The sequence below is a fragment of the Bactrocera latifrons genome, unplaced genomic scaffold (assembly GCF_001853355.1).
Source record: "Bactrocera latifrons isolate USDA-ARS-PBARC rearing strain unplaced genomic scaffold, ASM185335v1 scaffold_87, whole genome shotgun sequence".
NCBI classification, from domain to species: Eukaryota; Metazoa; Arthropoda; class Insecta; order Diptera; family Tephritidae; genus Bactrocera; species Bactrocera latifrons.
In genome coordinates, this window is record NW_017537567.1 from 497,501 (window position 1) to 511,041 (window position 13,541).

A 13,541-nucleotide genomic window follows, 5' to 3' on the forward strand; every position below is an offset into this window, starting at 1 on the left:
AGTTTATTTGACACACCGTAATGAGTTTTGGTTGAATACATATGTTCCGAGCTAATGTTATTAGTAATATATAATATTTCTAATAAACATGCGTCAATAAAAAAAGGAATAAGTTCTATAGAAATTACACGGCTACCAGAAAACGTGCTTGGCACTCTATCCAAAGAATCTCCATTCGCCCAAGCGAATGTTGATTTCATTTGAGGCTACACGATCCCACGAGTGTTAGGCACGCACTCACAGCCTTCAATGATGAACTCGACAAAGGCGGTCACCAGGCATATATACATATATGTATGTACAAAGCGCACACAATGACAACACAATCTAAACGAAACGCTGACAACAACAAAGTGAAAATGAGGCTGTACAAATAGCGGAAGGACGACCGAGTTTAAAAATGGGAATGGCGTGAAGGACGTTTGTTGATATAGAAGAGCAAGCTGGAGCATATTTAGACCAAGTACAACGGCATATTTATGGAAATTAGAACAACTACATATATGGTACGTAGAAATAAACTGAGTGGTAAAGCACGCAAATAAATTCGTTCGCAAAGTTGCAGCAGCCTTGCAATGAACTAAATGCACATTGAGCCTGAAGTACATAATATGTAGAAGGAGTAAGTAAGAAACAAAACGCTGGAGCTAAGAACATGCCTTATACGAAATGCACAGCTGTAATACTTATTTCATAACCACAAACTAACTGGTTGGAAAGGTATGTGAACTAAGATGGTTTGCGTCCCGGTGTTCACACGACTAGCTACTATCATCTCTACTGCTGTTTATATTGGAACTGAAAATAAGGCAGAAGTAGTATTAGTAAGGAACCAAGAGTAATTGGTAAAACGAGTTAGTAACTAGTTATTATTAGTTAGTAACTAGTTAATAATGAGTAAGTAACCAATTAGTAACTAGTTTTCATCGAAATATTTGGTTGAGCAGTGCCTACAACATAACAGAAAAGCTCATTGTACAAGTGCAACAGTTTCTTGAACTTGCTTAAAGCACATATACTTAGATAGCCCATTGGAGTAGCACGTGTGTGAGAAAATAAACAAGGATAAAGGATGCCAAAGTGCTGTTCAAGCAAGCAAAAGTGTGCAAACTATGGCCAAAAGGGACATGACGACACAACGAAAAATAAAAGTAGTGCAAGAAAGCATGTACGAGTACGTTTGCACACAAAAAAAAAAAAAAACCACGGAAGGCGTCAAAAGTTTCTCTCGTGGCAGTTACAGTGCTCATTTGGCGCTTCAGCAGCAAGTTTCTTCCAACTAGACGCATTGCAGATAAAATCAAATGATCCTGCAGTGAATACTGAATAAAATGGACTGTGTGGGTGTGAGTGTATAAATACACAGTAGAGAAATGATGACAGATATAAGGAAGCGCAGCGCATCGCATTGCACTATTGAAATGTCAGAACTTTAGTTCGATAAAGAATGTGACAGTAATTACGAAAATATTTAATATTTTTAAAATAATTTTGAATTTAATAGGTAGACATTTGTAGTTAAGGAAAGCGGAAAGCACAGGAAACTAATCACAAGGTCAGTTGAAAGTTTGTACGATCTCGAAAGAATAAGAGATGAGGACAACCAACTCAAATATAGTGAATTTAGTTTAACACTAAGTAACTCAAACCACGCAGACTGAGTTCTGTTTACCAATCGTAATAAAATCAATCCATTTCTGAAACGGATAATAACTGGTGATGGAAAGTGGTATACTTACAACATCATCAAATAAAAAAGTTTGCGATTTGAGTTGAGCCGGTGCAAACTGAGACCAATCCAGAACTACTGACTCTTTATTTGGTGGGATCACCTACGACTAAACTCGTAATTTGGCACTATACTGTCAATAATTGGACCATTTAAAGGAAGGAATCGCCCTAAAACGAACAACTTTGACTTAATTGAGAGAAATTGTGTTCCACCACGACAATCGCCAGGCTACATATATCTGTAGTTAGTCGCCAGGAAGTCCAGAAGATTGGTTGGAAAGTTCTTACGCATCCAAACATTGTGCCAAAAACACTTCATTTTAGATGACTTTCCAGCTCTTCAACTGGAAAAAATATCAAAGAAAAAATTAAAGATATGGTTTTGAAAATCATCTGGCTAGTGTTGGAGAGACGGTAAGATAGCTCGGCATCTTTTCCGAGTTCGTAAAAATGATGAACGGTAGATATTGTGGGAGGGAATGCGTTATAGCTGGATTCGTTCCGATAAATCTGATTTTTTTTTATATACTTGATCGTGCGAATTCCGTTCCCACAATCATGGAGAGCATTATAACTGTCAACTAGACATGAGTTTAAAAGTTTGACGTTGAAAAAAGCCGATACCAAAACAACCACGCCAAAGCTGTTGAAAAATCAAGGTAATGCTCATTGCTTTTTTGATATTCGTAGTTTAGTGCACCTTGCATTTGTTCCGGAAGGACAGATGTTCAACAGAGAGTTATATTTGGCCGTATCATCGCGTTCGTCGAAAACGGCCGGAATTGTGGAGGAACAATTAATGAATTTTACACGATGATAATGCACTATCGCTTAGAGTCACGATTGTCACCGAATTCAAAGCCAAAAAGGCAATGAATAAAATCGATCAATCACCGGATTCCCAAGAATTGGCGCCGTTTTACAAGAACGGAGTGAGTTTATGAGACTAAAGCCCAGAACTTTCTTAAAATATTATGTTCCTAAAGTCAATTCTAATCGGTTTGATTTCCTTTGTTAGACAAAGATACATATGCAACAATGGTAGACACAACAGAAACAACAAATACGAGGAAAATCAACAATAAATCGCATAAAATCTATAATTGCATGTACTTGCCGATGGCTTATGTTCTTGCCACAACTCATAAAATTACAACTACACAAATGCAAAATTGCTTCATTTCTATATATAGTACATATGTATGTACGTATGTTGAGTATGTACAAACTCAACATACGTACATACATATGGGTATATATGTAAAATTGGATGCCCAAAACGCAAACTCGCTTGTAGTGTGTAGAGAGTTTGGCCCATTTTTATTGCGGTTGCAGCTTTGCGTTTGCTATTTTCTTGTTGATTGCGCACAGACAAATTGCAGGCGCGATAACAACAAAAACGCCAGCAGATATAACAAATAAATTCAACGGCGTATAAACAGACGGATGAGCCAGTCAATAAGCACCGCACGGTGTTGCAGCGGGCGGGTGGTGGGAAACTGCATTTCTAGCGTGCATCCATGCGAAATGGGGCCAATCGCATATACTACTATTTTGTTAGTTTGTTGTCTCTGGAACATCGAAAATTGTGCAACACAAACAACAATAATATACACATATACAAGTCTGTCTAAAGCTGGTGTAAGTGCAACAGCTGTTTGCTCAGCATCACCGTATAACAGTCCATCATTTCCATCTAGTGGAAGTTGTTCCCACTAGCCGCCGCTTGATGGGCACACTTTGCTTTCGCTTGTTAGCGTTTAATTTTTTCGGCAACTTGCCAAGAAATTCCACAGTTGTGGCACATAGCGAAATTTCTACTTCGCCGCGTCGATTTGGCTGACAGCCGCCTTGGCACTAAATTTATTAGATACACTGTGTAGTATCTGCTTTGGATTGCCTGCTGGAGATCATAATCAACAGCTCCACGAAGCTGACAAGTGTATCGCTGACGAAGTACAGCGATACAGAAGTACAAGTAGGGTGTACGAAAAAGTGTCTTTATAATGTTAATTTAGATAAGGCAAATATTTCAATTCTTTCGACAGCTCAAGGTCGCTAAATGTAAAACCGTTTAAACGCTTTTAGTTCTATAAATACATCTAATCTGTTTGAAGTTTAGTAAATATATCTGCTTGATGTTTATAATGAACTATTTAATGAAAGATTTGTAATAAAATATAATATAAATTCACCCTGGGGTCGGACAGGCGAGGTAGAGTAACAACTTATAATAGAAATATAATGGCTTTTACTATAATTATAGAAAGGCATCACCTTCTGTTCAACCGCTAGTGCTGTGATTATACGTCTAAGATGATATTCCCATTATCTCACTTATGAATAAGTTTTTACTCTCGTGTTTCACATACTCATTCTAACTTAATTATCAGCTATTAATACAAGCCTGACAAATAATGTGTGATATTATCTCAAAATTTCTTCAAGTTTTCTTAATTACGCTAAATTCCGTCTCCTTATTGCGCCGTATACTGGGCACTGTAAGCTCACGAAACACTTCTCCAACATGCTTCCACCAACTGGCGGTTTAGCTGCATTGATACAATCCATCTAAGAGGACAGGGATCATAATATCAACTACATCTCGCCCACCAAGATTATTATTCAGAGTGCTGGACCATATGTGATATAGGAGAGAGTGCAGTAGACCATAGGCCGCATTGCAAAACCTCAATTATATTCTATCTATCTAATGACGGTACCTAGCTACAGGAACAGATCCTCTTTGTTGTCTCAGAATGCTTGGCCTTCAGTGGCCTTTTCAGGCCTCCTGTTCACTAGAAAAGCGGTGTTAGCAATTAAGTGAATAACTACTTAGCAGTTTTTGCGTCTATATTTTAGAATGTGCATGGTACTCGTATAATTTTTATTGACTACCGTGGAAAAGGAAGGGTCATCAACAACGAATTTTGCATAGCGTTATTGGACCGTTTGAAGAACGAAAGCGGTTAAAACGGAAACTTTTGGAAAAAAAAAAGAAACTTCTTCATTCGATTTGCTTCCGCTTACACCGTATTATCTAGACATGGCCCCCAGCGATTATTTCCTGTTCTCAGATCTCAAAAGAAGGCACGCTGGAAAGAAATTTTCGTCAAAAAAAGATGTGATCGCCCAAATGCGGCCTATTTCGAGGCAAAGGACAAATCATACAATAAAAATCTTATCGAAAAGTTGCAGGGTCGCTTTATTCAGTGTATCACGTTTGAAGGGAACTATTACATATTGAATCACAAAAAAAAAAAAAAAAAAAGAATGTATTTTACTATTGCAGACCAGGTCCTGTTGACCTGTTAATTGAACTTCGGAGAGAATCCCTTTCTGAAAATAATATGTCTGTCTATCAAAAATGGGTGAATTGGTAATAGATTGGTATTGGTAATAGATTTTTAAGACTAAGATGCCTATAATTTAATAATTTTGTTAATTATTATAAACGAGAGATTTTACTTTGTTGGTATACCAACACTTAAAGCTACTTAATTGAGCTTGGAGACAATGTCGATTATGCAACATAAGCAAACAAATACAAATCGACTAAATATTTGTTTATTCGCTTTTGCAATAGGCAAAGCTTAAACCGCCTCAATTGGGTAGATCTACAGGGAATATGGCATGTTTGTTATTGCTCAATTGATTATAATTGCTGAAGCGCTCTGCCGTTTCGCCTGTGTGATTGTGCGACATTTTGAATTATTTGTTGCATGCAATTGATCATATTTAGCTTGCGGTTTGGTTTGGCGTTGCGCTAAATGGATTTATCGCACGCATGCAATGTGTTTGCAAAACATGGAAATATAGATATGTAAATAAATACAAATGTATGTAGGTGAGTGACTTAAATGAGAGCACGAGTGGTTATCGATATGTATTTGAGTGGAAAATATTATAAACATTAGAAAGACAGATATTTAAGAAGATACACCACATGTGGTTAAGCGCTGCTGCAATCGTTTACAAACAAATGTATACATACAAATATGAATGCAAATTACCGGCGAGAAGAGGCATGAACCGAATTAATTTGTTGCAAGTCGAGAAAAGTCAGACTTGGTGACACACATATACAGGCATGCAAACATATACATGTACATAACTGTATAATAGGTAAATGACTTTTATAATAAAGCTGTTAACATACATATACACACACATAAACAAAAAAGTGAAGTCATTTGCATGTGCACTGAGCGTTTCATATGTCTCCTCCGCTCGCATTTATTGGCTGTTGTTGGTTGCCGGCTGCGCTGCCTCGCTTGCGAAGACACATCTGTTGGGCATTGTTCCACTGACTTAATTCTTATTGAATTGCAGACGCGTTTTGTTGCATTGCGCAAGCACAAAAGCAAAAGAAGCGCTGGAAACAACAATTACAGCTGACTGCAACATGCAGCACCAGAAAAGTGTTTTATTCACAATTTTATTTTTCCATTTTTTTTTCTTTTTGTATCATCTTTCTCTCTTTTAAATCATACTGCTTGAAATAGTCTTTTTGTTATGGAAAATGGTATTCAGTTACGGTTTGCATGGCGGTGAGTACAATGCTCCCATTTTGCGCGGCGCAATAGTGTTGCATGTTTGGACGTTGTTGATATGTAAATTTTTAAAAAATTATAGGTGGAAAATATTGTGTTGTTATAGCATGGAAAATTTGTTAAAGAAATTTTTGATATGAGAAATAAGAATAAAATACATATRTATATACAAAAATAATACACAAAAAATAGGCTTTCTATAGCTAGATCAAATATTTCCACCAGAGTCATTATAATTCTGAAAATTTTATAGTAGAAAACGTGTCATAATGAACCCTTAACTTTTTTTTGCATGCATATACATACATACTCGTACATACTGTCAGCGTCAAAAGAAAGTGTACACCTTCTTCCCATACATTTGACTCTTTATTTCAGTATAAAAACATTAAACTTTTTTCAAATCAATTTTCATTTACAAATGATTAGATAGTGTTCTTAAAAAAATTAACAGCAATCCAAAAAAACTCTACAACAACAAAAGCAACCAAAACAAAACCTAATATACGCAGTATATCATGCGTCAAAACAAAGTGTACAGTTTGGGAATATTTAAAAAAATTAAAAGCTAATACTTCCGGGGAAATTTTTGACCACTCCTCTTGTAAAATTCCCTTCAGAGAAGTTTTGCTGGTTATACTTCTTTTTCTTATTTGCCGGTCCAAATGTTCCCACAGATGTTCAATGGGGTTGAGGTCCGGTGATTGTGGAGGGTGATCYAACTGTTTAGGTGTACGGTAGAGCAAAAATTCCTTCANCCCATTGTCCAATTGATGTGCACTCCGCTAATTTCCAAACGCAAATAATATCCAATCCAATTAGAATGAAGCAGTTACAATGAGAAAACTATTGATAACGGTACATTTATTGGCGTAAAATGAAAATGCGAGGCCTACTACTGTATTTGTACACTTTGTTTTGACGCGTGATATACTGCGTATATTAGGTCTTGTTTTGGTTGCTTTTGTTGTTGTAGAGTTTTTTTGGATTGCTGTTAATTTTTTTTTAGAACACTATCTAATCATTTGTAAATGAAAATTGATTTGAGAAAATTTTAATTTTTTTATACTGAAATAAAGAGTCAAATGTATGGGAAGAAGGTGTACACTTTCTTATGACGCTGACAGTATGTACATCCATGTTTCATTTCATTCAGTTAAGCATACGTCGGGTATTTTAAACTCTCTGATTGAACAATAAAAACATCAAAATTTATCAATTTTCTCACTAAACATAGATTTACTACTATATATGTACATACATATGTACGTATTGCTGCATTCATAACGCGCAATTGGGAATCTTCGATTAAAAGTGCATTTATTACACGAACATGCTGAAACAAATTCCAATAATTTATAAATAATACTCAAAAAACTCCACTAAACTACTAATTTATTTCTTTTTCACAAACTTTGATCGCGACCATGTACCGACGCGCATTTACCGACATACCACTATCAAACAGAGAATGTAAACGAACATGAATGAAATTTTGCTAACATTCAGTCATTCATTTGCACTTCTTTTCTGCAGTGCTGCTCACCTACTTCGTGATGACGAAACAACAACTGCGTTTGAATGCGCAAGTATGTAACATTCCTACGCTATGGTATTCTGCATGCTGTAACAAATTACAGGGGATCACTCTGGGGTTGACAATAACAGAAAATAAACAAACTACATTGCTTTGTTGTTTGCTCGGGGTTATAACAGAAATTCTACTTAGTTTGTTAACATCAATGCTTATAAAGAGTTTTTATACTCTTGGTTTGGGTTTAATTATTTTTGATTTATAATATACATATGTATATTTCTATGATTTACGATATTCTTAAATTTACAAAATCAAATTAAAGATATTAACAAACAATTTATATTTCTCTTTGCAGAACTGATAAACCAGCAAATCAAAGCTACCAACTTGGAATTAGTGAAAACCATTGACTGATTTACTCTGCCAAAATCCTAGCAAACGATCTATCTAATAGGGTCTTAAAATAAATAAAAATATATCAAACAGTAGTTAGCAGCAAACAAAATTTATAAAACATTTTTGTAGCTTTTTATATAAAGCGATTATTTGCGCTAACATTTAAAATAAAATAATCACAGAAAAATTAAAAAATTACCCTTATCATAATCAAAATTCAAAACAAAAAAATAAATAAAACGTGAGAAGAGCGAAAGCAACAAATAACTAAATAATCAGTTCAACGTCACTTGACGTAACTTTTTCTACCAACAATTATCCACAAAAAACATACACACTCATCAACAACAACTTCGACTCATCATTGGCATCACGCGAGACTCGCAAAAACGTTGCAACACCGGTAAGCGTAGAAAGGAATGCAGCGCTGTCCCTATATACATGAGATGCGAGAACGTTTACTGAACGATCAGCCGCGAGAATCAGTACCGTTACAACAAATGGAGCGCGCAAATCTACTAGACAATCGACAATCGGCTGATTCCAATCAGGTCGGCACAGTGGTCAAGGTAGGGGCCGTCTAACATACTCGTACCAAGGATATGCAAGCGCAGTGCAACTGTAAATTATAACTGTTTAATTTTTGCTTTAACAAATATTTTTTACAGTTAATTCGAAAATTCTTTTAATACGTTTTTAATGTAAATTTTTTCTATAGCGAAAATTCTTTTATGCATTTTGAAATAATTTTCATGCTCCTTGCCTTGTACAGCGTTGTTGTAATTTTTACATGCCGTTACACCCATACATACAAACAAACAAAAACGTTTTATGGAATATCCTTGCACGAGTACCGATTGCCCCGTTTAAGTATTTATGATTATTTTATGAAAATTTCAAAAAAAAAAAAAAACAAAAATTATTAAATTATTTCTAGACATGCATTTTGTTTTGCAAATTCATCTCAACACAAATCATTGTAAATTGAACATTTTGTAAATTTGAAAATACAACAATTTTGTTGCTACACATACATATACATTGCAACAACAACAACACGTTTTTGCATTTATTTCGTTAAATTGGAATTGATCGTATGCGAAAATATGAATTAGTTGGTTTTAGTAAATATATACATTTGTTTTGAAGCACAACAACAAAAACAACATTACAAATGAGATAACTGCGTAATGTAAAGTGTAGGGAATAACATCGCCACCTCAGGTTAGACTCCTTAAAATAATTACAGAATACTAACCACATACTATTCTACTTCATTCATACTATTAGATTTATCTGTTTAACAAAATACATTTTCTAAGCTATTTTCTCACAATTTTGTTACTGAAAGTTCTAAAAAATAATGTTTAAGCATGCGGTTATTATGAATATGGTTTTAAATAAGCTTTAAATTTATATAACTACTCGCCTATCAACACTTTTTACTTGTTTGATTAGAGCATGTTGAATGAGCTCACAATCCTCGTTGTCTTTTATAGTAAAATAGACAAAAAAAGTACCCGAAAATTATAAATAAAACGCGAAATATTAAATTATTCCTCAAGATTTATTTTGTCGCCTTCTAAGTAATCTTCACCAGATATAATACACTTACTCCAATGATTTTTCCAGTCCTCGAAACACTTTTCATAAGCACTTTTTGGAATGGCCTTCATTTCCTTCAGCAAGTTTTGTTCTTTTCCATCGGAAAGGCAATTTGAGTTTGGGGAACAAGAAAAATCACACGGAGCTAAATCTAGTGAATATGGTGTTTGATCGATGGTATTCATTGCGTTTTCGCCTTTAAATTCGGTCACAATCGTGGCTTGCTGCGATGGCGCAATCATCCGCCTTTTTCGATCCGTTTCATATCCCAAATATTAATTTCCAACTCTCTAACACTTGCGTTATGATTTTCAATTACCATATCCTTCACTTTTTTAATATTTTCATCAGTTGAAGATACCGCAGGTCGTCCAGAACGAAACAAATCTTCAACGATCTCTCGACCGTTTTTGAAGGTTTTTTTTACCACTTGGCTTGTGTTTTTGATATAACTGAATCAACGTGAGCCTTTTCCAACATTCTTTTTAATTCTTAAGTAAATCTACATTGTAATCTACCCTTTATGAGTTCTATTCTCACAGGAAGTAGAGATAAACCGTTTATAACACTTAAAAATTCAACCGCTCCCTACATTTCCGAACTCAGATGGCCCGTAAATTATTTTTCCTTTCACTTTTGCTATTTCGTATTCGTTTTCTAGTGGGTTTCAATCTAATATGATGTTTTCAACTTTTTACCAATTTCAAAGATTACACTACTGGTCTAATATAAATTTCCGTTTGCTAGCTTCCAATACTACTTGATTAATGGGAGACTGTAGTAATCCTATTACAAAATCAACAAAAAATAAGCCAGCTTAAGTTAGTGTTTGCTTTAGGTTCTTAAGTTGACAATATATTCTGTCTATTATTCTGACCCTAACTCAAACACTTCAAGTTTTCACAAAAGAGACTGGAGGCTACTACAGTATAATACTTGAACACTTTCCTATTCAATCTAATATCGAACCTTATCGGTAAGCGCCGAATACCCTTATTTAGCGATTAGGTATTTATCTCTAAAGCATTCTCTCCTTTTTCTGAATTCGATTTCTGAGAAACTTACTAACAAATTACGGGTGTTTTTGTTCGATATATGATTTTCAATGAGGCCATAATTTTTTCGGAGTCGGTCTTCTTCACTGCTTGATTATTAAATTAGATTAGTAAATGAGGATTGCATCAGGAAGCTTAATAATAGCGGAAGAATTAGTTACAGGAGATGTTCGTAAAACCTCCCACTTTAAATAAGAACACAAATCCTAGTCTTCGCGCGTATTAATTGGAGTTTCATCCATCCACTTACTGCAAGATTTTGCTGAATGATCTTGGTTTGTAGGCAAACAATTCAACTCGTGCAAGAATTGAAGCTCAGCAACTATAAAGACGGTCGCAAGATCGGTGAATGAGCCCAAAACGAGATAGCCATTCTCACAAAATAGTTTTGTTCGGCCATGAAGCTTAATTTTGGATAAATGTGTGTGCTAGTAAACAAAATTTTCGCATTTGTTATGCTGATAATCCACAACCCATACAGTCAAAGAAACAAACCATTTATTGTAGGAAACTTTTGGTGAGCGCATTATTTTTGAAAAAATGATCGAAAATTAAGCTTGTCGATTGGAGTTTCTTATAAAACTACAGTCTTGGGCATAACATTAAGTTGTGTGAATTTTATTTCTTACGCTTCTAAAGGTTAACTACTCTTCATGTTCCTCCTAACTGAACTTCTTCTGGTAACGAAGAAACCAAAATTGGTACATGCGTGGCTCATTATCCTACTAGACTAACCTATCCTAAACTAAACTATTTTTTCTTGAAAACCACATATCTCCAAAAACATCCTTTATAACGTTCCATGTATACTAGGGCTCATAGGATGTTGTGAGGTTAAGCAGAATGCGTAAATCTATTTCAGTTCCGCTTAGGTTTAAGGGGTTACGTGGGGAAAAAGGGCTATTTCTTTTATATTTTTGTCGCATCATTTGTTTTTTTTTTTCGAACGAAACGAAACGAAAAAAAAAATCCTTCATCCAAGTCTTTAAATATTGTATCTCAAAGAACTGTCTAAAATTTCGTGAAGATCGGTTGAGTAGTTCTTGAAAATTTCTCCAACTGACTTTTAAAGCACAGTTTCGAGAAAAATGCGTTTAAAGACGGCGCACTTAGCCTAGATGGCCTCGAGCGCACAAGTTCTCAAGGCTCTATCTCCGAAACTATTACACGGATAAAATGTAATTTAGGACAATATGTCATAGAATTCAATAAGACAATAAAAAAAATCAAATTTTTGAAATCCGTAAACCCATATAATCCCTTAATTCTAATCTATATGAAGAAATGTATAATTATCAAAATAGATTTTCTTTATAATAAAATATGACTTTTGTTTCTTATTTGTTGACTACAACACCACTTAACTGTGTGACTATAAATTGCATGCCTTCGATTCCAATTTAAATTTTTCTCAACTCTCACCTTCTGCATTGTTTGATATATATAAAAGTTGAATATAAAAAAATAAATGTTTTCAGATGAATTTTGTAAAATAAAATACAAAAATAAAAATTATAGACTTCCCGCTAAAATTGAAATGCTAACCGAAATAAACTAACATAAATATTTTGTAAATTTCTCACATTTTCATTACACCCACAACAACTCAACGCGTGTGAAATTGCTGCACAACGACGTCGCACATTTTATATATCTAACATGTTGCCGACGCCTAAACGACGACGGAAAACGACGCAATTTGAAAACAAATAAACACGCATCACGGCCAAACATTTAAAACAACGCGTGGAAATACCAAAATTTGTATTTCAAAATTAATTTTATCCGTTTGATTAAAAATAAAACGCGTCACAACAACAACAATAAAACAAATTTTGGAACTAAAATCATGCGCGAGTGTAGCTGCATGSCGATGGCTATCACACAAGTCCAGCACACCAGCGAACGCCGCTAGTGCCGCGCGATCTGGGCGAGGACTTCAATTTGGATTTTGACGATGACTTTCCGATCGATGCGCGTCGGCCAAAAAATGCCAAGTAAGTTCATTTAGTTTGATTATGTAAGTGTTAAGTGTTTCAATATTTTTTTTTTTTTTTGAATTTTGGAATATCTATTGTGTTGTACCCATTTGCACAGAAATTTCCACTTTGCCATCACAACCCGACCACAATCCGAATCATTAAAATAAATTATAAAAAAATAGAAAAAATTTTAAGAAAATTTCTAAAAATTATTTCAGAAATAAATTTATTTATAAGTGTTTGAGTGCTCCGTTGCTGTAAGCTTTTGAATTTACGCTTGTAAATAAATATAATTAAATGTATATTTTTAAGAATTTTTGCGTTTTAAGCTTGAAAGCTATGAGCCCAGCGCTAAATTCCTACAAGAATTATAAAAAAACATTTTTAAAAAGTACAATTTCTTTTAATTTACATTTTTTTAATTTAAATAGGCTGTGTCTTGTCTATTGCCGCTGCTTTTACCCCCATTCTCATATGTAAATATTAACCCTTATGTGCTGCCCACTAACACGAAACCGAAATATTGGTAACCTTATTGAAAATTTTTGCCAAAACTTTACGCTTTCAGATATTTGTTTTTATAATAAAACCTTTATATTATTTTCTTTTCCTTTTATCGTCCATGTGTGCGCTTTTTGTACGCCGCAAACAAAAACAAAAAAAAAACAAATAATAATAATAA

General features: G+C 34.5%; 1 protein-coding gene across 8 annotated transcripts in view; it reads left to right on the forward strand.

Annotated features, from left to right (window-relative positions):
* LOC108977312 overlaps nucleotides 1-13,541 on the forward strand; it is a 117,070-nt gene that overhangs the window by 50,657 nt on the left and 52,872 nt on the right. For 5 of the 8 annotated variants that reach the window (XM_018946926.1, XM_018946922.1, XM_018946923.1 and 2 more), the window contains exons 2-3: nucleotides 8,177-8,786; nucleotides 12,741-12,874. In XM_018946926.1, coding sequence (XP_018802471.1) covers nucleotides 8,637-8,786; nucleotides 12,741-12,874 — 284 coding nt within the window. In that variant the 5' untranslated portion in view covers nucleotides 8,177-8,636. The remainder of the gene's footprint in view (nucleotides 1-8,176; nucleotides 8,787-12,740; nucleotides 12,875-13,541) is intronic. The other 3 variants (XM_018946924.1, XM_018946931.1, XM_018946928.1) reach the window with 1 other exon arrangement.